The sequence below is a fragment of the Aethalodelphis obliquidens genome, unplaced genomic scaffold, assembly GCF_003676395.1.
Source record: "Aethalodelphis obliquidens isolate GAN/ISIS:26980383/991018 unplaced genomic scaffold, ASM367639v1 scaffold26, whole genome shotgun sequence".
In the NCBI taxonomy this organism is placed as follows: Eukaryota; Metazoa; Chordata; class Mammalia; order Artiodactyla; family Delphinidae; genus Aethalodelphis; species Aethalodelphis obliquidens.
Genome location: NW_020837970.1, coordinates 3540730 through 3558872, shown reverse-complemented (window position 1 = coordinate 3558872; position 18143 = coordinate 3540730). Strand labels below are relative to the sequence as shown.

The 18143-nt window shown below is 38.3% G+C and overlaps 1 protein-coding gene across 1 annotated transcript in view; it reads left to right on the top strand.

Moving 5' to 3' along the window:
• The window catches only part of RFX7 (regulatory factor X7), a 150673-nt gene extending 138574 nt beyond the window's left edge, over window positions 1–12099 (top strand). Inside the window, exons 8-10 of the mRNA XM_027123092.1 lie at window positions 538–745; window positions 4046–4341; window positions 5950–12099. Coding sequence (XP_026978893.1) covers window positions 538–745; window positions 4046–4341; window positions 5950–9234 — 3789 coding nt within the window. The 3' untranslated portion in view covers window positions 9235–12099. The remainder of the gene's footprint in view (window positions 1–537; window positions 746–4045; window positions 4342–5949) is intronic.
• Window positions 12100–18143: the final 6044 nt, after the last annotated feature.

Sequence of the window (18143 nt, the reverse complement as noted above, 5' to 3'; positions counted from 1 at the left end):
AACTGTCTTTTACTAAATAAATGAGCCAAAAAATTCAACAGTGGCTGGTAACTGTTAGCATATATGACTTATATCACCATGGTTCGTGAAATTAAGGAGAAAAAAGATGGATCTAAAGTTCCTGATTGGTAGATATATCTATGGTATATATTGTCAAGAGGAAAATTTAAGTTATAGAATAACGTGTAGAACGAATGTTTTCAGAAGAGGAAATACGGCTTATGGCATAGCTTGTTTTCTTGATGTTAGAAAAGGCTTTTTAAAAAATTCAAAAGATCTGTTAGTCTCCATATATGTTTAACAATATATGTTTAAATGTTATATTCACAACACTGCTGGTGGCTGTGCACCAGTGGGTATAGGCATAGACCTCATATTTGCAGTACTTTTATGCCTGCCAGTACCACTCACTTAGTACTACTTTGACTCAATAGTTTTATATTGTGTCTTCTGATTAAGAACATGTATCTTAAGTGTGCTTCAATTTAATTTCTCTGAACTTTCTTTTAAAAGTTTTTTCCTTTTTCCTTTGTTTAGTTGGAAGGAGCTGAACCTTCTGGGCAGCTTCAAAATATTGATGAGGAAGTTATCACTTCTGCTTGCCGTCTTGTGTGTGAATGGGCCCAGAAAGTGTTAAGCCAGCCATTTGACACGGTCTTGGAATTAGCCCGCTTCCTTGTAAAAAGCCACTATATAGGCACCAAGTCGATGGCAGCTCTAACTGTAATGGCCACAGCACCACCAGGTACAAAATTATTAACAAGCTAAAACTGACAGGGTGTTAACTGTCTTTAGAGTTGGTAGTAAAAAGAAGAGCTTAGCTAAAAACCTCCTTTGTCTTTTTAGTATTTGTATGCGTCCACTCTTACTTCCCTTAATACTAAATTCAGATGGGCTTGTTGAGCTAACAAAAATAATAATAGTTCTTTCATGATAAACTTTAAGTTATAGCTTTGTGTGTTGCTCTGCTTAAGTATGAAACTTTTATGATTTCCTAGTTGGTATTTCATTAATTTTTCCATTGCTGTTTTAAAGTTTAAAGAAGATGTGTATGTGTACTTTTAAGTATATATGTATTTCTAAATTGATAAATTAAATATTACAAATATAAAGTAAGATTAAGTTTTTTAATTACTTGCTAAGACTCCTATCCCCAAAACTAATACTTATAAGTGAAATGATCTTTGGACAATGTGAAAGGTACCTTAGTCTCACAAAAAATAAACCATGTGAAGCATTACTATGAAATAGCAAGAGTGATTTTTTTAATATGCATTCAGATGAGTATTTTTATTCAGATAGCAACTTAAGAATTAACAGTATTAGGACTGACAGTATCGTTGGAATAATAACTCCCTCCTAAATTAATAGCTGTGTAAAGTATCTATTTTAATGAAATTTTTAAAATGTCTTATTTCAGTCATACTTTATAAACCTAAAAAAAGAGTGAATACATTTTTTTATTACTCTAGGAAATTATAACTTCTATAAAAAATTTATTAATATGAAACAGTAGATTTATCACAGCCAGAATTATAATTATACTCTTAAATGACTTTACTTTTCTATCTTAACTTCATTATTTTAATAAGGAATCCTTTTTCTCTGTTTAAATTTATCAGAAGCTTTAAGCATTTGCAGTATGTGTGTGAGAGAGATTGTTCTGTTCTCTCATTTTATTGTCAATTGAGGACCATAAATATCAGCAAAATAGCTTTTTACAAGAGCCTCCTCATAGTTTTTCCTGTCTCGATATAAAATGGATGGCTCTAATCTGTATAGTTATGTAGTTACACAGGGGCAGAAGAGTGCTTAGGCAGCCTTATCTAGCTAGATAGCTCACATCTGTTACCTCATTTATTCTCCCAGCGGTCCTGTAAGGTAGGGGATATTTATTCCCATTTTACAGATCGGGAAACAGATTCAGGGAGGTTAAGTAATTTGTCCATAGTCAAATAAGTAGTGGAATTAGCCAGAATTTGAATCCTGGTTTGTCCTTCTCCAAAACCCAGGTTACTCCTTTACACCAGACTGTCTTCCTAGCTTCTGGCAAAATGAGGTTCTAAAAGATATGGGCCCTTCAGCTTTCTGTGTTCTCTTTCTGCTACCCCTACTGACACCCAGAAGAGTACTTCCACAAGTTGAGGACTTAGGAGGTATCATGGGGTAAAGAAACAGAGACATCTCTATCTTCTTATTTCCCACATTATTCACATAGTCTCACTGAAAGAAATGTTGAATGAATGGATTTTTAAGGCTAAGTGTGAAGAAAGGTATATTTTTTAAACCAAAATACTAAAAATCACATATATAAGTAGGCATTTTCACTTTTTGAAAGTAGCTCGGGAGGCTGACTGTTTTTTTAACAATCTTCTGAAATTTCGTTCTCAGCCATTGCCACTTTTTTTTTTAAATTTATTTTTGGCTGCAGTGGGTCTTCGCTGCTGCATGCAGGCTTTCTCTAGTTGCAGCAAGCGTCTTTCTCTTCGTTGTGGTGCACAGGCTCCTCATTGCAGTGGCTTCTCTTGTTGTGGAGCGTGGGCTCTAGGTGCACGGGCTTCAGTAGTTGTGGCACCTGGGCTCAGCAGTTGCCACTCACAGGCTCTAGAGCTCAGGCTCAGTAGTTGTGGCACATGGCTTAGCTGCTCCGCAGCATGTGAGATCTTCCCGGACCAGGGCTCGAACCCGTGTCCCCTGCATTGGCAGGGAGATTCCTAACCACTGCACCACCAGGGAAGCCCCATTGCCACTTTTAAAAATATCTTTGGTAGTGATGAATCTTCTTCCTTTGAAGGTGCACTTGGTTTTTTGTAAATATCGTCTCCATATTAAGAACAGGTTGTATTACAGACGTCCTTTGTAAGCAGCTGCTTGGAACTCATGCCTGTCCAGAAACCCTAGCAGGAGGCATGAGACAGCGAGCTTGAGCGGTTGGCACAGGCTTTCGGGTTCAGGTGCTGAGCAGCCAGAGCCGAGGCTGCGGACTGGATGGGAGCAGCGCAATTCGAGTTGGATTTGAGGAGAAAGAATAGTACTTAGGTGATAAAAGGGCGGTCAGAACATGTGGGATTGTTGAGCAGTGAGTGTGTGGGTTAGAGTTTACAGTCCCTTTCTCTCCTTCCCGCCTCCCACTCACGAAGCTGTTGCTGTTGACAAGATGAAAAGCAGAAACGGCTGGGGAAGGGAAGGTCAGGATGTGCCAGCAGGACAGGGGTGTCCTCCCTTTGCCTCTCTCCACTGTTTCTACTGACCCCTGCTCACTATCTAATGATCTTAATGCCACTCTCTAAATGTGAAATGAGCTTTTGAAAAATTAGTTGTATTACATAATCAAGTTTTCTTAAAATTTATCCCTTGCTTATTTTATCATCCCTTTTCCTCAGTGTTGATCTTACTACTACTTTAAAAAGCTTTCTCAGTGACCCTTTTTTAGAATATCTTAACCTTAGTCTTATTAAGAAGCTCTGCTTAATTTCTCCTAGGTCATACTGGAATAATTAATTAATTAAAGCGGTTAAAATTGTATTACCTGTTTTCGTGAAATTCATGTAGAATTAAAGACTTGTTTTCCCCGTACAATTTTTTTCTAAGATATGGATGGTTTCAGCAAATATTTATTGAGTACCCCTTGTGGACTGAGTATTAAAATCATGAAAATGCATGAATTTCTTAATTAGAGAAGGGGGAAGGAAGATTTTTCTGACATCTACTGATAATATGTAAAACATGCTCTCTTGGCATTTATCTTAGCTTTTGCACATTAGTGACATAGCTACTACTCTTTTCAAAATCTTCATCTATTATTGCAGATATAACTACAGCTGTCACCCAAGTTGAACCGTATTTTAAGGTGTCAGTTAAAACCATATTGACAAATGTTTATAAACTGGAAGTGTAATATTTATGCTTCATAAAGAAACTGTGAGTTAAAATTTGCTGGGTTTGGTTGCTTTGTCCAGTAAATGGCTACATAGTCTTAGAAATTGAGTTGTAACCGCTTTCTATAAAGAGGAGTATTTTAGCTTTACTTTCTGTTTATTTTCAGGAATTAAAGGAATTACCCAGCCTTCTGCTTTTATACCTACAGCTGAAAGTAATTCCTTTCAGCCTCAAGTGAAGACTCTGCCATCTCCTATTGACGCTAAACAGCAATTGCAACGGAAAATCCAAAAGAAACAACAAGAACAGAAACTACAATCCCCTTTGCCAGGAGAATCCTCAGCAAAAAAATCAGAAGGCGCTACAACCAATGGAGTGACTAGTCTTTCTAATGGAAATCCTGCAATCCTCTCTCCTCAGCCTATTGGTATCGTTGTGGCAGCTGTCCCTAGTCCCATTCCGGTAATATCATTAAATAGCATTTGGCCTTACTGGGATTGTGGGAAGTCAGTTGTTTAGTTAAAAGTGGCACAGAAGAAGGAGGCAAGTATAGGTGTAGATTCAGTTATAAACTGATTTTGTGACCACACACAGATTTCACTTCAGTCGGTTCTTTTATTCAGGATATACGTTGTTGATTACAGCGTGAGCTATAAAAGGAACGGAAGTGCAATTACAAGACATACAAGTTTGCACATAACCAGTCAGAGCTTTATGTAAGAGATGAGTCATTTTCAGAGTTGTTTCATCTCTAGCCAAGCAAAGGTGACAAAATTGCAAACTTTTTTTGGTTTATATTTGTTTCCTTTTTAACATTCAGATGGAGCAAAATTGTAATATGTGTTGGTAGTACATTAACATAGACTTGTCTCAATGGTGGGACCTCGGTCAAGTCTCTAAGCTACTCTGAGTCTCTTTCCTTATCAACAAATAGAGGTTATGGTCTACCTGTCTGTCTCACACAACTGAGTTTATGATGAAGAGGCTTTTAAAATGAGAGTGCATGGGCTTCCCTAGTGGCGCCACGGTTAAGAATCCGCCTGCCAGTGCAGGGGACACGGGTTCAAGCCCTGGTCCGGGAAGATCCCACATGCCACAGAGCAACTAGGCCCGTGCACCACAACTACTGAGCCTGCGCTCTAGAGCCCGTGAGCCACAACTGTTGAGCCCACATGCCACAACTACTGAAGCCCGTGCTCCTAGAGCCCATGCCGAACAACAAGAGAAGCCACCGCAATGAGAAGCCCATGCACAATGAGAAGCCCGTGCACCAAAACGAAGAGTAGCCCCCACTCGCCGCAACTAGAGAAAAGCCCACACGCAGCAACAAAGAGCCAAAGCAGCCAAAAATAAATAAATAAATGTTTTTTTAATGTTTAAAAATAAAAAAATAAAAATAAAATGAGAGTGCATCATGGTAAAGCAAGATGGTATTTTATGTTGTTATTTATGATGTTATTAGGGAAATATAGTATCTTGTGGTTTTTCCTGTTCTTATCATTATCCTTATCATCGTCATCATCATGTTATTGAAACATGGAATACCTGGGAACCATACTCTTGCACTATTCATTGTAGAGCAAACTGGGGAAGGCAGTAGTTTTATCTGAGACCTTATCCGCAGTGATTTATTAGTAATGCCCAAGGTAGATCCATTTATAAGACAGTCTCCCCTGTGAGTGAGTCATCTTGCCACAGACTCCAGTTAGATACCTTTATAGTTGCATGTTTCTTCAAGATTTTATTTCTGCTCCCTATAACCTCCTTCAAATTCATTGTTTTAGCAAGTATTCATCACAAATGTGAAGTTTTTCATTGAAGTCGTAATAATTCTCTTCTTACATATCATTGTATTTGGTAACTGTATTACACTATGTTGCATTTATTATAGTATTTACTTGTCTGATCCTATCGAATCTGGTCTAAAAACTTGTCTAACATACGAACTGTCTTTTTTTTTCTTTTTAGCATTACATGTATTAAATGCCTTAATACTAATGAATATATGAATTGCTATTTATATTCTAGACTTGTTACATCTGATATTTTTGTTTTCCACCTTTTTAACAGGTCCAACGGACCAGGCAACTGGTAACTTCACCAAGTCCAATGAGTTCTTCTGACGGCAAAGTTCTTCCCCTCAATGTACAGGTGGTCACCCAGCACATGCAGTCTGTGAAGCAGGCACCAAAGACTCCTCAGCACGTCCCAGCCAGTCCTGGGGGGGATCGCTCTGCCCGGCACCGCTACCCTCAGATCTTACCCAAACCAGCCAACACCAGTGCCCTCACCATCCGCTCTCCAACTACTGTCCTCTTTACTAGTAGTCCCATCAAAACCGCTGTTGTACCCACGTCACACGTGAGTTCTCTAAATGTGGTGAAAATGACAGCAATATCCCTCACACCCAGCAACAGTAGTGCCCCTCTGAAACATTCTGCCTCAGTAAACAGTGCTGCAGCGACAACGGAAGAATCAAGGACCATTCCACAGATCAAGAATGGTTCTGTTGTTTCACTTCAGTCTCCTGGATCCAGGACCAGCAGCACCGGGGGACCATCTGCTGTGGAAGTCAAAATGGAACCTGAGATGTCATCAGATGAGCATCCTGTACAGTGCCAAGAGAACTCTGATGGGGCTGACGTGCCCAAAACAACACCTAGTGCCCTCTCAGGGCAGAAAAGTAATACAGAGGGAGTAGTGCAAAAACCTTCAAATGAAGGTGTTAATGAAATAAAAGCAACTAAGGTCTGTGACCAGAGGACCAAATGTAAAAATCGCTGTAATGAAATTCTGCCAGGCACTTCAACAGGCAATAATCAAAGCACTATCACTCTCTCAGTTGCCACTCAGAACTTAACTTTCACCAGCACCAGCTCACCATCTAATGGTGACTCAATAAATAAAGACCCTAAATTATGCACTAAAAGTCCAAGAAAGCGGCTGTCTTCTGCATTGCAAGAGTCCCAGGTGCCTCCTGTAAAGAAACCAATTGTGGAACAGCTTTCTGCAGTTATCTCAGAAGGTCAGAAACCAGGCAGTGTTAAGAAGGACCAAAAGGTTCCACATTCAGGGAAAACGGAAAGTTCAGCAGCAGGTTCTCAGATTCCTAGCAAGGTATCAACAAATGTTAACTCACACGTAGTGGCAAGTCATCCTCAGCAAGTGAATTCCTCTGCTCTTGTTACCAGTGATTTAGCTTCAGAACAGCAAACCACACCATCATCATCTCCAGATATAAAAGTAAAGCTTGAAGGCAGTGTCTTTCTCTTGGACAGTGATTCAAAATCGCATGGCAGCTTTAATCCAAATGAATGGCAACAGGTCACTAAGGATTCTGAGTTTCTATCTGCCGGCTGTGAACAACAGCAAGATATCAGTGTCATGACAGTTCCTGAGCACTCTGATATCAATGACTTAGAGAAGTCTGTTTGGGAATTAGAAGGAATGCCACAGGACACGTATTCCCAGCAACTACACAGCCAGATACAAGAATCTTCTTTGAGTCAAATGCAAGCACAGTCTTCAGATCAGTTACCTCTACAGTCCGAACTGAAGGAGTTCGAGCCTTCTGTTTCCCAAGCAAATGAAAGCTACTTTCCTTTCGATGAGGAGCTTACACAGGACAGTATTGTAGAGGAGCTGGTACTCATGGAGCAGCAGATGTCAATGAACAATTCCCATGCTTACGGTAACTGTTTGGGAATGACCCTTCAGAGTCAGTCTGTGACTCCAGGCGCTCCAGCGTCATCTCACGCCCCCAGCACCCACTTCTATCACCCCATCCGTAGCAATGGCACCCCGATCCCCACCCCCACCCCGACCCCCACCCCAACCCCGACCCCCACCCCCACCCCCACCCCTACATCTGAAGTGGTTGCTGGGTCTCAGAGCCTGTCACGGGAGAGCCCTTGCTCCAGGTTGGCCCAGACCACGCCCGTGGATAGTGCTTTAGGAAGTAGCCGACATACACCCATCGGTACTCCCCATTCTAACTGCAGCAGCAGTGTCCCTCCCAGCCCCGTGGAATGCAGGAATCCATTTGCATTTACCCCAATAAGCTCCAGTATGGCATATCATGACGCCAGCATTGTCTCAAGTAGTCCTGTGAAACCGATGCAGAGACCCATGGCCACACACCCCGACAAAACCAAGCTTGAATGGATGAATAATGGGTATAGTGGGGTTGGTAATTCATCCGTTTCTGGCCATGGCATTCTCCCAAGCTATCAGGAACTAGTGGAAGACCGTTTCAGGAAACCTCATGCTTTTGCTGTGCCTGGACAGTCCTACCAGTCTCAATCCAGACATCATGACACTCATTTTGGTCGTCTGACTCCTGTCTCTCCTGTGCAGCATCAAGGTGCCACTGTAAGTAACACCAACAAACAGGAGGGCTTTGCGGTCCCTGCCCCTCTTGATAATAAAGGAACTAACTCTTCGGCCAGCAGCAACTTCCGGTGCCGAAGCGTGAGCCCTGCTGTTCATCGCCAACGTAATCTTAGTGGAAGCACCCTCTACCCGGTATCTAATATCCCCCGATCTAATGTGACCCCCTTTGGAAGTCCAGTAACCCCTGAAGTTCATATTTTCACAAACGTTCACACGGATGCATGTGCCAACAACATAGCTCAAAGAAGTCAGTCGGTTCCATTGACAGTCATGATGCAAACAGCCTTCCCAAATGCTCTTCAGAAGCAAACAAACAGTAAAAAAATAACCAATGTTTTGTTGAGTAAACTTGATTCTGACAATGATGATGCAGTGAGAGGTTTGGGCATGAACAACCTGCCCTCCAATTATACAGCCCGGATGAATCTCACTCAGATTTTGGAAACTTCCACTGTCTTTCCTAGTGCCAATCCGCAGAATATGATCGATTCCAGCACTTCTATTTATGAATTCCAAGCACCATCTTACCTCACCAAAAGTAATAGCACCGATCAGATCAGTTTTTCTCCTGGCGATAATCAAGCACAATCAGAAATTGGAGAGCAACAATTAGATTTCAGTAGCACTGTTAAAGACCTGTTGAGTGGAGACAGCTTGCAAACCAACCAGCAGCTGGTAGGTCAGGTAGCATCTGATCTCACTAATCCTGCATCTGATTTTTCTAGCGACATCAGGTTGTCTTCTGAGCTCTCAGGCAGCATCAATGATTTGAACGCTTTAGATCCAAATCTACTGTTTGATCCAGGTCGTCAGCAGGGACAAGATGATGAAGCTACACTGGAAGAATTAAAGAATGACCCATTATTTCAACAAATTTGCAGTGAATCCATGAGCTCTATGACTTCATCAGGTTTTGAATGGATAGAAAGCAAGGACCACCCTACTGTTGAAATGTTGGGTTAAATTGTATTTTATAATATGTAGCACACTGTATCGAAAGACATATGTATTGTATTTGTCTTAATGGAAGTGCCTCCCGCAGCAGAAACACTTACTATTAATTGTGACATTTTAAGAGTTTGCTGCAGAAGCGGTTTCTTCTTCAGTAGGAAATGGTTAGACTCGCCTCAGCTCTTAACAAGTTTCTGAAGAGAGTAGGCTGTAGAAAAACAAATATTAGGTTTTCAATTTTATAATGTTCCCCATTTAATCACATTGTTTGCTAGTAAGCAAAAGAATAACCAGCTTTTACGAGAGCAGTCTAGATCTTTATTTTGTATAAGTTTATTTTAATTCATTGGTTGATCTGCACAGATTTTAGAGGAAACCATTGATTTTAGGTATAGGATATTTTTTGTTGTTGGCATTATCATTTAGATATGAAATCATAGTTAAGGTGAACTGTAGACAAGAAGGTCTTCCTTGAACAGGGATAATATTCAGGTTATTATAAATATTTAGGCTTGAAGCATAGAGCTACTGTAGAATGAAAAAAAAATCTCTGTAGGACTTTCTGGGACTTCAGTACCATTTGCACCTGCAACGAAGGGCTTAAATAGGAGAAGATAATGGAAAATTAAATATTAATGTAAGGAAAGCAAAAGCTGCGCTAAAATATTTAAAAGGAAAAAACTAGTAGCCATTTATATTTGTGACCTTGCATTAGTCTTTTAAAATGTTGATTTTAACATGGAGCTTACACAGAGACATGCCCGCACGTGCACACACACACAAACAAAACAAGTACGTAATTCCAAACATTGTAATTTAATAGAATAAATAAAAGCATGTTAGAAGAATATTTTATGTTTTATTATTTGGTAGTTGAGATAGGGGAATTTAGAAGGAAACTAAAAGCATTTTCTTAGTTTCATCACAGTATGTCTGCATGCACATATTAAAATTCTATTTAAGATTTATTTTGAAGGGTTTTAATTATAAGTCCTCGATTTAGTGACTGACTCCTTCACTGCTCCTGAATATAGAAATGCAATTTGATCATGGGAATCCCTTTGAAAGACAAATAAGCAGGAGAGAACATAAAAAACTAAACAGAAAACATTTCACCACCTGAGGTCTGAAGTCACAAATCTTTGTATCTCTGATAAAACAAAGGGGATATCAATAGTACTTGAAGAAGAGGAGCATTTTATAACATGCTTAATTTTTATTTATTGTGATAACCACAATTGCAAAAGAAGCACTCAGGATTTGTTTTAAAATGTTTCTCTCTGTGGCTCCCATTTTGTTTTGTGAATAATTATTTATGAGTTTCATGCTGACACAAATCTTCTCATTAGTTGACAGCTCCATTTAAGTGAGCTTCAAGATCAGTTTCAAATAGACTTAAAAATTGCTGTTAAGTTTTTAAAGCTAACATTAAACCATTTCTATGCTACCTTGAGCCTAGCTAAGCTTTCCTTTACCTTAATTAGTAAGCCAATCAGAAGACTACAATCCATGAATATTTAACAAATGTGATGAAGGGTTTAATTTAATAAGATTTCATTGTTCAATAAATTTGCAAAGTAGGGTATTAACATTTTGATAAATAAATGGTGCTAGGTTTGGCTCAGAGGTTTATATATTGATATGTCCTAGTTATTGGCATTTGTGTGTGTTTGCTGTTATCTGGATTTAATGATCTGTTAGATTTTCTTTCTTGATGCTAGTTATTTCTTCACTGTACATTGAAACACAGCACTACTGCACACCAAAGTATGCAATACCCAAAGGAAACTGTGTGATTTCTTTTAACAAATGATGGGAGCCTTTCTACATGAGATACTCTGAAAAGGAGATTTTGAGGCCATTCTAATCCCTTGTTTACATTATTAACTTCCTACTAATACAAAAATAATGGAAATCTTTTTTGATAAAAATATAAAGACTGGAGGATTTTTAACCCCCTGTACAGTATTGCAGCAAACACTTTAAATTTGGTTGAATTCGTCCAGCAAACTTTCTGGGGTTCATATATTGCACTAAATTTGTTGAACCTGTGGTAGGCACATCTCTTAGGATAAATGCAACCAATACAGTCCACAGATTAAACTTTTTAAATGTGTTTCATTATGAAAAGACAAAATGTCATCAAAGTGACAGATAAAATTGTCTTATGTAGCAATGTGCATTAATCTCAATGAGATATTTCTATTTCTTATTCTCTTACATGAGAATATTACAGCAGGAAAAGTTAAGTTTAGTTTGCTTCACCATGTTAATACATGATCACAAAATGTGCATGAGTGTTATTGACTTATCTTGTACAGTACTAGGTATTCCTGTAACCACTTTTTTTTTTTTTTCTTGGCTGTACTGAAACTGGTTCATTGTTAACCAGACAAGCATAGTTATTCACAAGTTATTTGCTTTTTTATGTTTACTAATTCTGCTTAGTTATTGTTGAATATGTTCTTTTCTCAGATTATTTTCATTGTTTTGATGTTTTAAACATTTTGCATACTGTTTATCATGATAAGACTTCATGAAGTAAATAATTTTGCATATAATTGCAATAAGCACTGACTTTTGAACTGAAAAGAAGGAAAGTGTTTTTTTGTGCAGTGCATCAGAGGTTCATATAACAGTCTTGTACTATAATGTGTTTTACTACACCATAAATGACAAAAACAAGCCCTGTTTCATGTTTTCATTTAGTGCAAAAATTCAAGATTTCCCCAGTGTTTTGTTGTCTGTTGTACCTGCTGAAACTACAGTAGTTGAATATTGCAGTAGCATTTCAGTTCTCTTTTTTTATTGAAAGTGCTCAAAAATTGTTTTTTAAATGTTTTCAAAAACAATTAAAAACATTTTATATTAAACTGACTGGATCTTAAGGTGATTTATGGGATCCGTTTTATGTAGACAGCATGCCATTTTGTAAACAGACTTGAAGCATTTCTTCCTTTGATCTCATGAAAGTTGAGAAAATGGGAAAAAATCAGCATCAGGAGGAACAGTGCTGCTAATCTATTCTCTGCTATTAATCCAGAGGGCTACACAGATCTTATTTTGTTCATCAGAACTCTGCTACTCACTTAGAGTTTATTACCAATGAATGATACATGGCATAGAGCTTTATGTTGTCCAAAAAAAAAAAAAAAAAGGTCTTTCCTTTCGTTCACTGACATATACTGTTTGCTTTCGAATGTTAGTCTGTGTAGTACCTAGATATGGGTATTTGGGGAACTTTGAATAGAAAAATAACAGAAAATTTTAAAGCACAGCTATGTCCAAAAGCATTATAGGCATTTTGATGAAGAACAGGCAAGCAGAACAGGAACCAATGGATATAATGAACCAATAAGAAATTCTGGAGGAAAAAGTGTTATGTAGTATCTGAGGTGCTTTTGGCTGCAAGTAAGAGAAAACCTAACACTGACTTCAGCCATAAGGACATTTATTTTTAGCTTAATAAGAATTTTGGTGATAGGAGGTGCTCAGGTTCATTCAGTGACTCAGTGTTTTTTTCTGTGTTCCATCAGCTTCAGCGTTGCTGTTCTGTGTCTATTGCCTCATGGTCACAAGATGACTACCACAGCTCCAAAAATGGTATCTTCATACATCCCAAACAAGGTGGTAAGGGCAGCTCTCAGCCTTTTATCAGAGAGAAAAATATCTTTCCCATACTCTCCCATTACTCCCTCCCACTCCACCCCCTACTTAATCTTGTTAGAAAAAAGAAGGTCAAGGCCCACCATAAAACTAACTAGTTTAGATTCTTGATTCATCTTTTATAGCTAGGGGAGGGGCCCATTTCCAGGAGCATGGGATCATCCACAGAAAATGAGTTCCATAACCTAGAGAAGATACCAGGGACTTAAGATATTGTGCCCACCTTTGAGAGGGGCTCATAGTCTTGTGAAGAACTGATTGCATGTTCTTTGATAAGTGCAAATTAGAAGTATATATGGCATGCTATCTAGAAGAAAAAAGGTGAGAGTTCACACTCTGAGGATCCATGAACTGGGCAAAAGAGGTCGTTAGTAAGGGCTACATTTAGAAGTAGCCTGTAAACTAGTGTAAACTGTTAACTTGTGTCTTGTCTCCCTCTCTTGAGTTGAAAATCAGATATTATGGAATATCATAAGTGTAAATTGCCTCAGTACCTATTACTGTCATAGAAGACCGAGATTTTGATTCTGTTGAGTCTGTAGAGATTTATTTTGATATACATTGCTATCAATGAATTTTTAAATAATTAGAATTACAAATTTGTGAATGGGATCATTTATCAATAGCACATGATCTGGAATTTTTAAAAAATATGTATATGACTAGTCCTGGAGCTATAAGTTTAGAAGGGGAAAAGCAAAAAGGCAACAACTTTCAAGATAGGTTTTATTTCTAAGAACTACTTAATTTTAGAGAGAAGGGAAAATAGTTTTATAAGTGAAATGTATCATGAGAATGGTATTACTACCATATATAGAATATTTCCTTGCACTAAACCTTGTATTAAATACTTCACATATATTCTGATTTTCTCATTGTAACAATTATGAAAGAATATCATTTTTCAAGTGAGAAAATTTTAGCTCAGATATTAACTGGTAGGAGTAACAGCTAATAATAGGAAGAGCTGCAGTTAACTTGGTTCCAAAGCCAAGTTCTCAACTATTATGCTGTACTTGAAGATACTTGTTCAGATTACCTACAGTAGTAGTTTGATTTGGTGGCTTCTTTGAAATTTTCATTCTGGCTTAAAATTTAAAATTAAATTTGATTTTCGTGGGAATTTTGTTTCTGTTTAACCTCTGATCCTTATATTTCTTATACTTCCTTTGCATTTTTGTTGCTTTTGGATTTTGCCTGTATTTTGTAACTTTCCTCTAAATTATTTGCGTTCCTTTCCCCTTCTCTCCCCCCTTGGAAATACATGCCCTAATGTATTGGAAATCAAGGGAGAAGTAAGATTTAAATAGAAAATTTTGTTTTACGCACAGATTTTCAAGCACGTCTTACAGGTATACCTAATCATATCTATTTTAAAACCACTTCTTAAATTTCATCAGGAAATAAAAACTAGGCAAAAAATGTTTTGTTGAACAAATGATAAAGTGCCTAAAATATGTCAGTGTCTGTGCCAGGAGTAGGAGAAGACATCTGCCATTTTTAAATTTTACAGTATGATGAGGAAGATGCACAATGAACAGGATTGCAGGATGCAGTGATGTCACTGTAGCAGAGACTGCTGTTTGCCACTAACACATTCTCCTAGCCATCTGCACAAAAGACATTTACCAGCTTCCCTTGTAGCTAAGTGGAGCCGCTTACCAAGTACTCAGCCAAAAAGAATCAAAAGGTTTGTGTGTTTCTTCGAAGTGTTCCTGCACTCCTTCCTCTCAGCTGGCTAGAATGTAGATACGATGACTAGAACTCCAGTAGCTCCCTTGGACTTTGCGGTAAGGCCACAGAGGATGATGGAGTAACAAGAGAGAAAGCCCGAAGCCCTGATGACTGTGAGGGAAGCTGCCCTACTAGTCCTGACTGTTGCCTCTAGGTGTGTTTTATGTGAGGCAGAAGTTTCTTTCTGGTTGAAGTCATTCTGAGTTTTCTGTTACTCAACGCAAATGCAAATTCTAACCAAGGTAGCCACTAGAAGGTTTTAAGCAGGAGTGGGGAATGTTAGGTGAGCTTGGGGATCACTAAGCCATCATGGGTTCCCCTGCAGAATGACAAACTTGCATCTCCTTTTCGTTGAAATTGGTAAATCAGGAGAGACTCTTGGAAAGAATACCCTGATTTTAGCACAGATTTGAATAGTGTTTCATGACTGCCCAATATAAAGAATAAATTCAGGTGGATTCTAAGCTACTTAAACAACAAAAGAAAATTGATTGAATCAAAAGGAAATACGGCTTTCCGGTCATTGGTGTCAGACCTAGGTTTAAATCTCAGCTCTGCCAATTATAACCATCACCCTACCAAGTTATATGAGTACTAGTAATGATAACCATCTGGAGAGCATTTCCTAGTGGTGTGCCACGTGGTTCTGGCCTGGTCGTTATTTTTGCCAACATCTTGAATGAAGACAAAAGTTTTACTGTGGCAAGTACCGTGGAACAGCTTGCTCAATTTCTGTTCCAGCCTCTTCCTCTTATGCAGACCCTGGGAAGCCCAAAACTACATTTTCTAGACTTCCTCACAGCTTGGGTTCTGGATATGAATTGCATGCTGTCTATTCGATGCATTCTTGCAAGATTTGGAGGATGAAAATGAAACAGAAGCTATCCTCCTACCCATTTTTGGTGATTTTCTTGAAAGCAAGCTCATAGCAGCAGCAGTGTTCCAGAGTCCATTCTTGAGATTCTTTGGTATCTAGGGTCCACGTCCCAGTGCCAAGTCAGCAGTTCCGTGAATGTCAAGATACAGTCGAGTGGCGGCAGTGATGGTAACAGCAGCAGTATCAGCAACTTCCTGGTCTGGCTTCCTGATCCGTGGAGTGGTCTCAGGTATGAACTTGGCCCCCAAATGATCAACTCTACCGTGTTGTTCTGGTTGTCATTTCTGGAGGCACAGTCTAAAGCTTGTTCTTCCATGTTACGTAGAAGTACCAAATTCCCTGCATTAAGTATTTTTTTGCTTAGAATACCTAGAATAAACATTTCCTACACATAACTGACTCATACGCCTACAAGGTAGGAGTCATGAACATCGGAGATCCAGACCTGGTTCTGTCATTCTTTGCCCCTCTTTGCACTTTATGAAGAATAATGACCTCTGTTCTGGTTACATCCCAGAATCTTTTGTGAAGTTCAGTGAGAAATGACAATACTTTGTAAACCCTAAATATAAACTATTATGATTGTTATAAATGCCTACATAAAAGAACAGACATTCACCTAGGAGTGGGAAAAATTCTTGTCCTTTTTAGCACTAAAATGCACTCTTTTACTTGAACACACACACATATCACATCTGTCAGGAGGTAAAGTAAGAATTATATTCAGACAAAGGGCTGAACTATGAATTAGGTTGTGTGTCCATAAGAAATCACCGTTAACAAAATTTAATTTAAACCAAGTTATTGTCACCTGAGCATGTTTGTTTAAGTGACACCTTCATAGATTATTTAAATCATGATACCATGTATTTAGATTTCACATGTTTGAAGGACACAGAGTTTAAATTTCCTACGCAAATTCACCCCTAGTCAATAGAATCTCTCTACTTAGTCTTTCATAATTTTACCACACCCTCACAACAGTTCTGAAATGGCTGTCTCAAAATTACTGGTGATTTCATAATTAGTAAATCCTGCGACACTGTTCCTTTGGTTTCTATGGCTTTATTTTCTGGTTCACTTCCTACCTCAGACCCCTCATTGCCCATCTCTTTCATAGATCGGCTTCCTCTGCCTATTATTTAGATATAGAAATCCTTCAACGTCCTATCATTGTCTTTTCTCATTCTGCTTTCTCTCCCTAGTCATTTCGAACACTCCTACAGCTCCTCCAGATGGCTTCCAGCCTCTCCCTGACTTCCAGTCTTAAAATCTAAGCACCCAGAATTGAAATTCACTCTCTTTTCCCCAACCCTCTCCTCTTCCTATTATTTGTTAACAACACTACCATCATTGCAGTCACTCAGTTGAAAGCTCATGTGCCCTTTCCTTCATCCTCTCCTCAACATCAAATTAGTTTCCAAGTTCTATACCTTTGATGTCCCTATCTCCTTGTTCTTCTTTTCCCTCCTGATCCTGCCCTGGTACATGGATTCATTTCTCACTTGAAATATCGATAACTTAATTATCTCTCACTTTTCTAATCATCTCTGTACTAGGTCACCTTTGAAATCCTTAACTCAAAAGCCTTTGATATTCAGAAATCAGTGTTCTTCATATATGTAAACAATAACCAGCTAGAAGATATAATGCAAGAGAAGATCCTTCTTATGCTAGCAAGAAAAAAGATAAAATATCCAGCCATGAACCTAATGGGAAACGTGCAAAAGTTATATAAGGAAAATTTTTAAAACACTTTTACTGAAAGACACAAGGTAGACTAGAGCAAATGGAATGAGAAAACCGTGTTCTTAGATGGGAAGACACAGCATCACTAAGATAATTGATGAATTTAACATGATCCCAACAAAAATGTCAATCTTTTTTTCTAGACAAGTTGAATGTATTCTTAGAATATAATTAATTATAGCCCCCTGCCAAAACAAAATCTTTAAAAAAAAAAGCAATGTCTGAGGGGTTGACCCTACTAGGTATTAAACATAGAGTCATATTCCTAAATCCCTATAAGTAAAGTCAAACAACAAATGACAAAGTAGGAAGAGATATTTCTAACACATACCACATACAAAGGAGTAATGGCTCCAATATGGAAAGAACTCCTAAAAACGGGGAAAGAAGGAACACCAACAACCCCATAGAAAAGTGGACAAAAGATGTGAACAGACAGCTCACAGAAAGAAGAAATGATCCTTAAACATCAAAAAAAAATTCTCAACCTGATTCATACTAAGAGAAATACAAATTAAAACTATGCCAAGTTGGCCCTCCTTACCTATCAGGTTAGCCAAAAAAATAAAATAAAAATCTATGCTTGATGCCATCCTCTTTTAGAAACATTGGGGGAGCACAGGCATTTAATATTGTTTCCTTGCACATTTCGTAAAGAATCTACTAGAGAACAGACTTCAAATGTCCAAACGACTAGAGAGATGTCAACCTAAGGACCGGTGGTGAGCATTAAATACCTATTTACTTGTAAAACAAAGACCACATGAGGGTTAGAGAAGAAAGAGCATACTATGTATTGGCTATATGCTCTGAAAATGTATATAAAATCAAACTAAAGAAAATGGAGAGAGTATATGCAAACAATTTTTAAACTGTTTCAGTAGTACTGGTGATG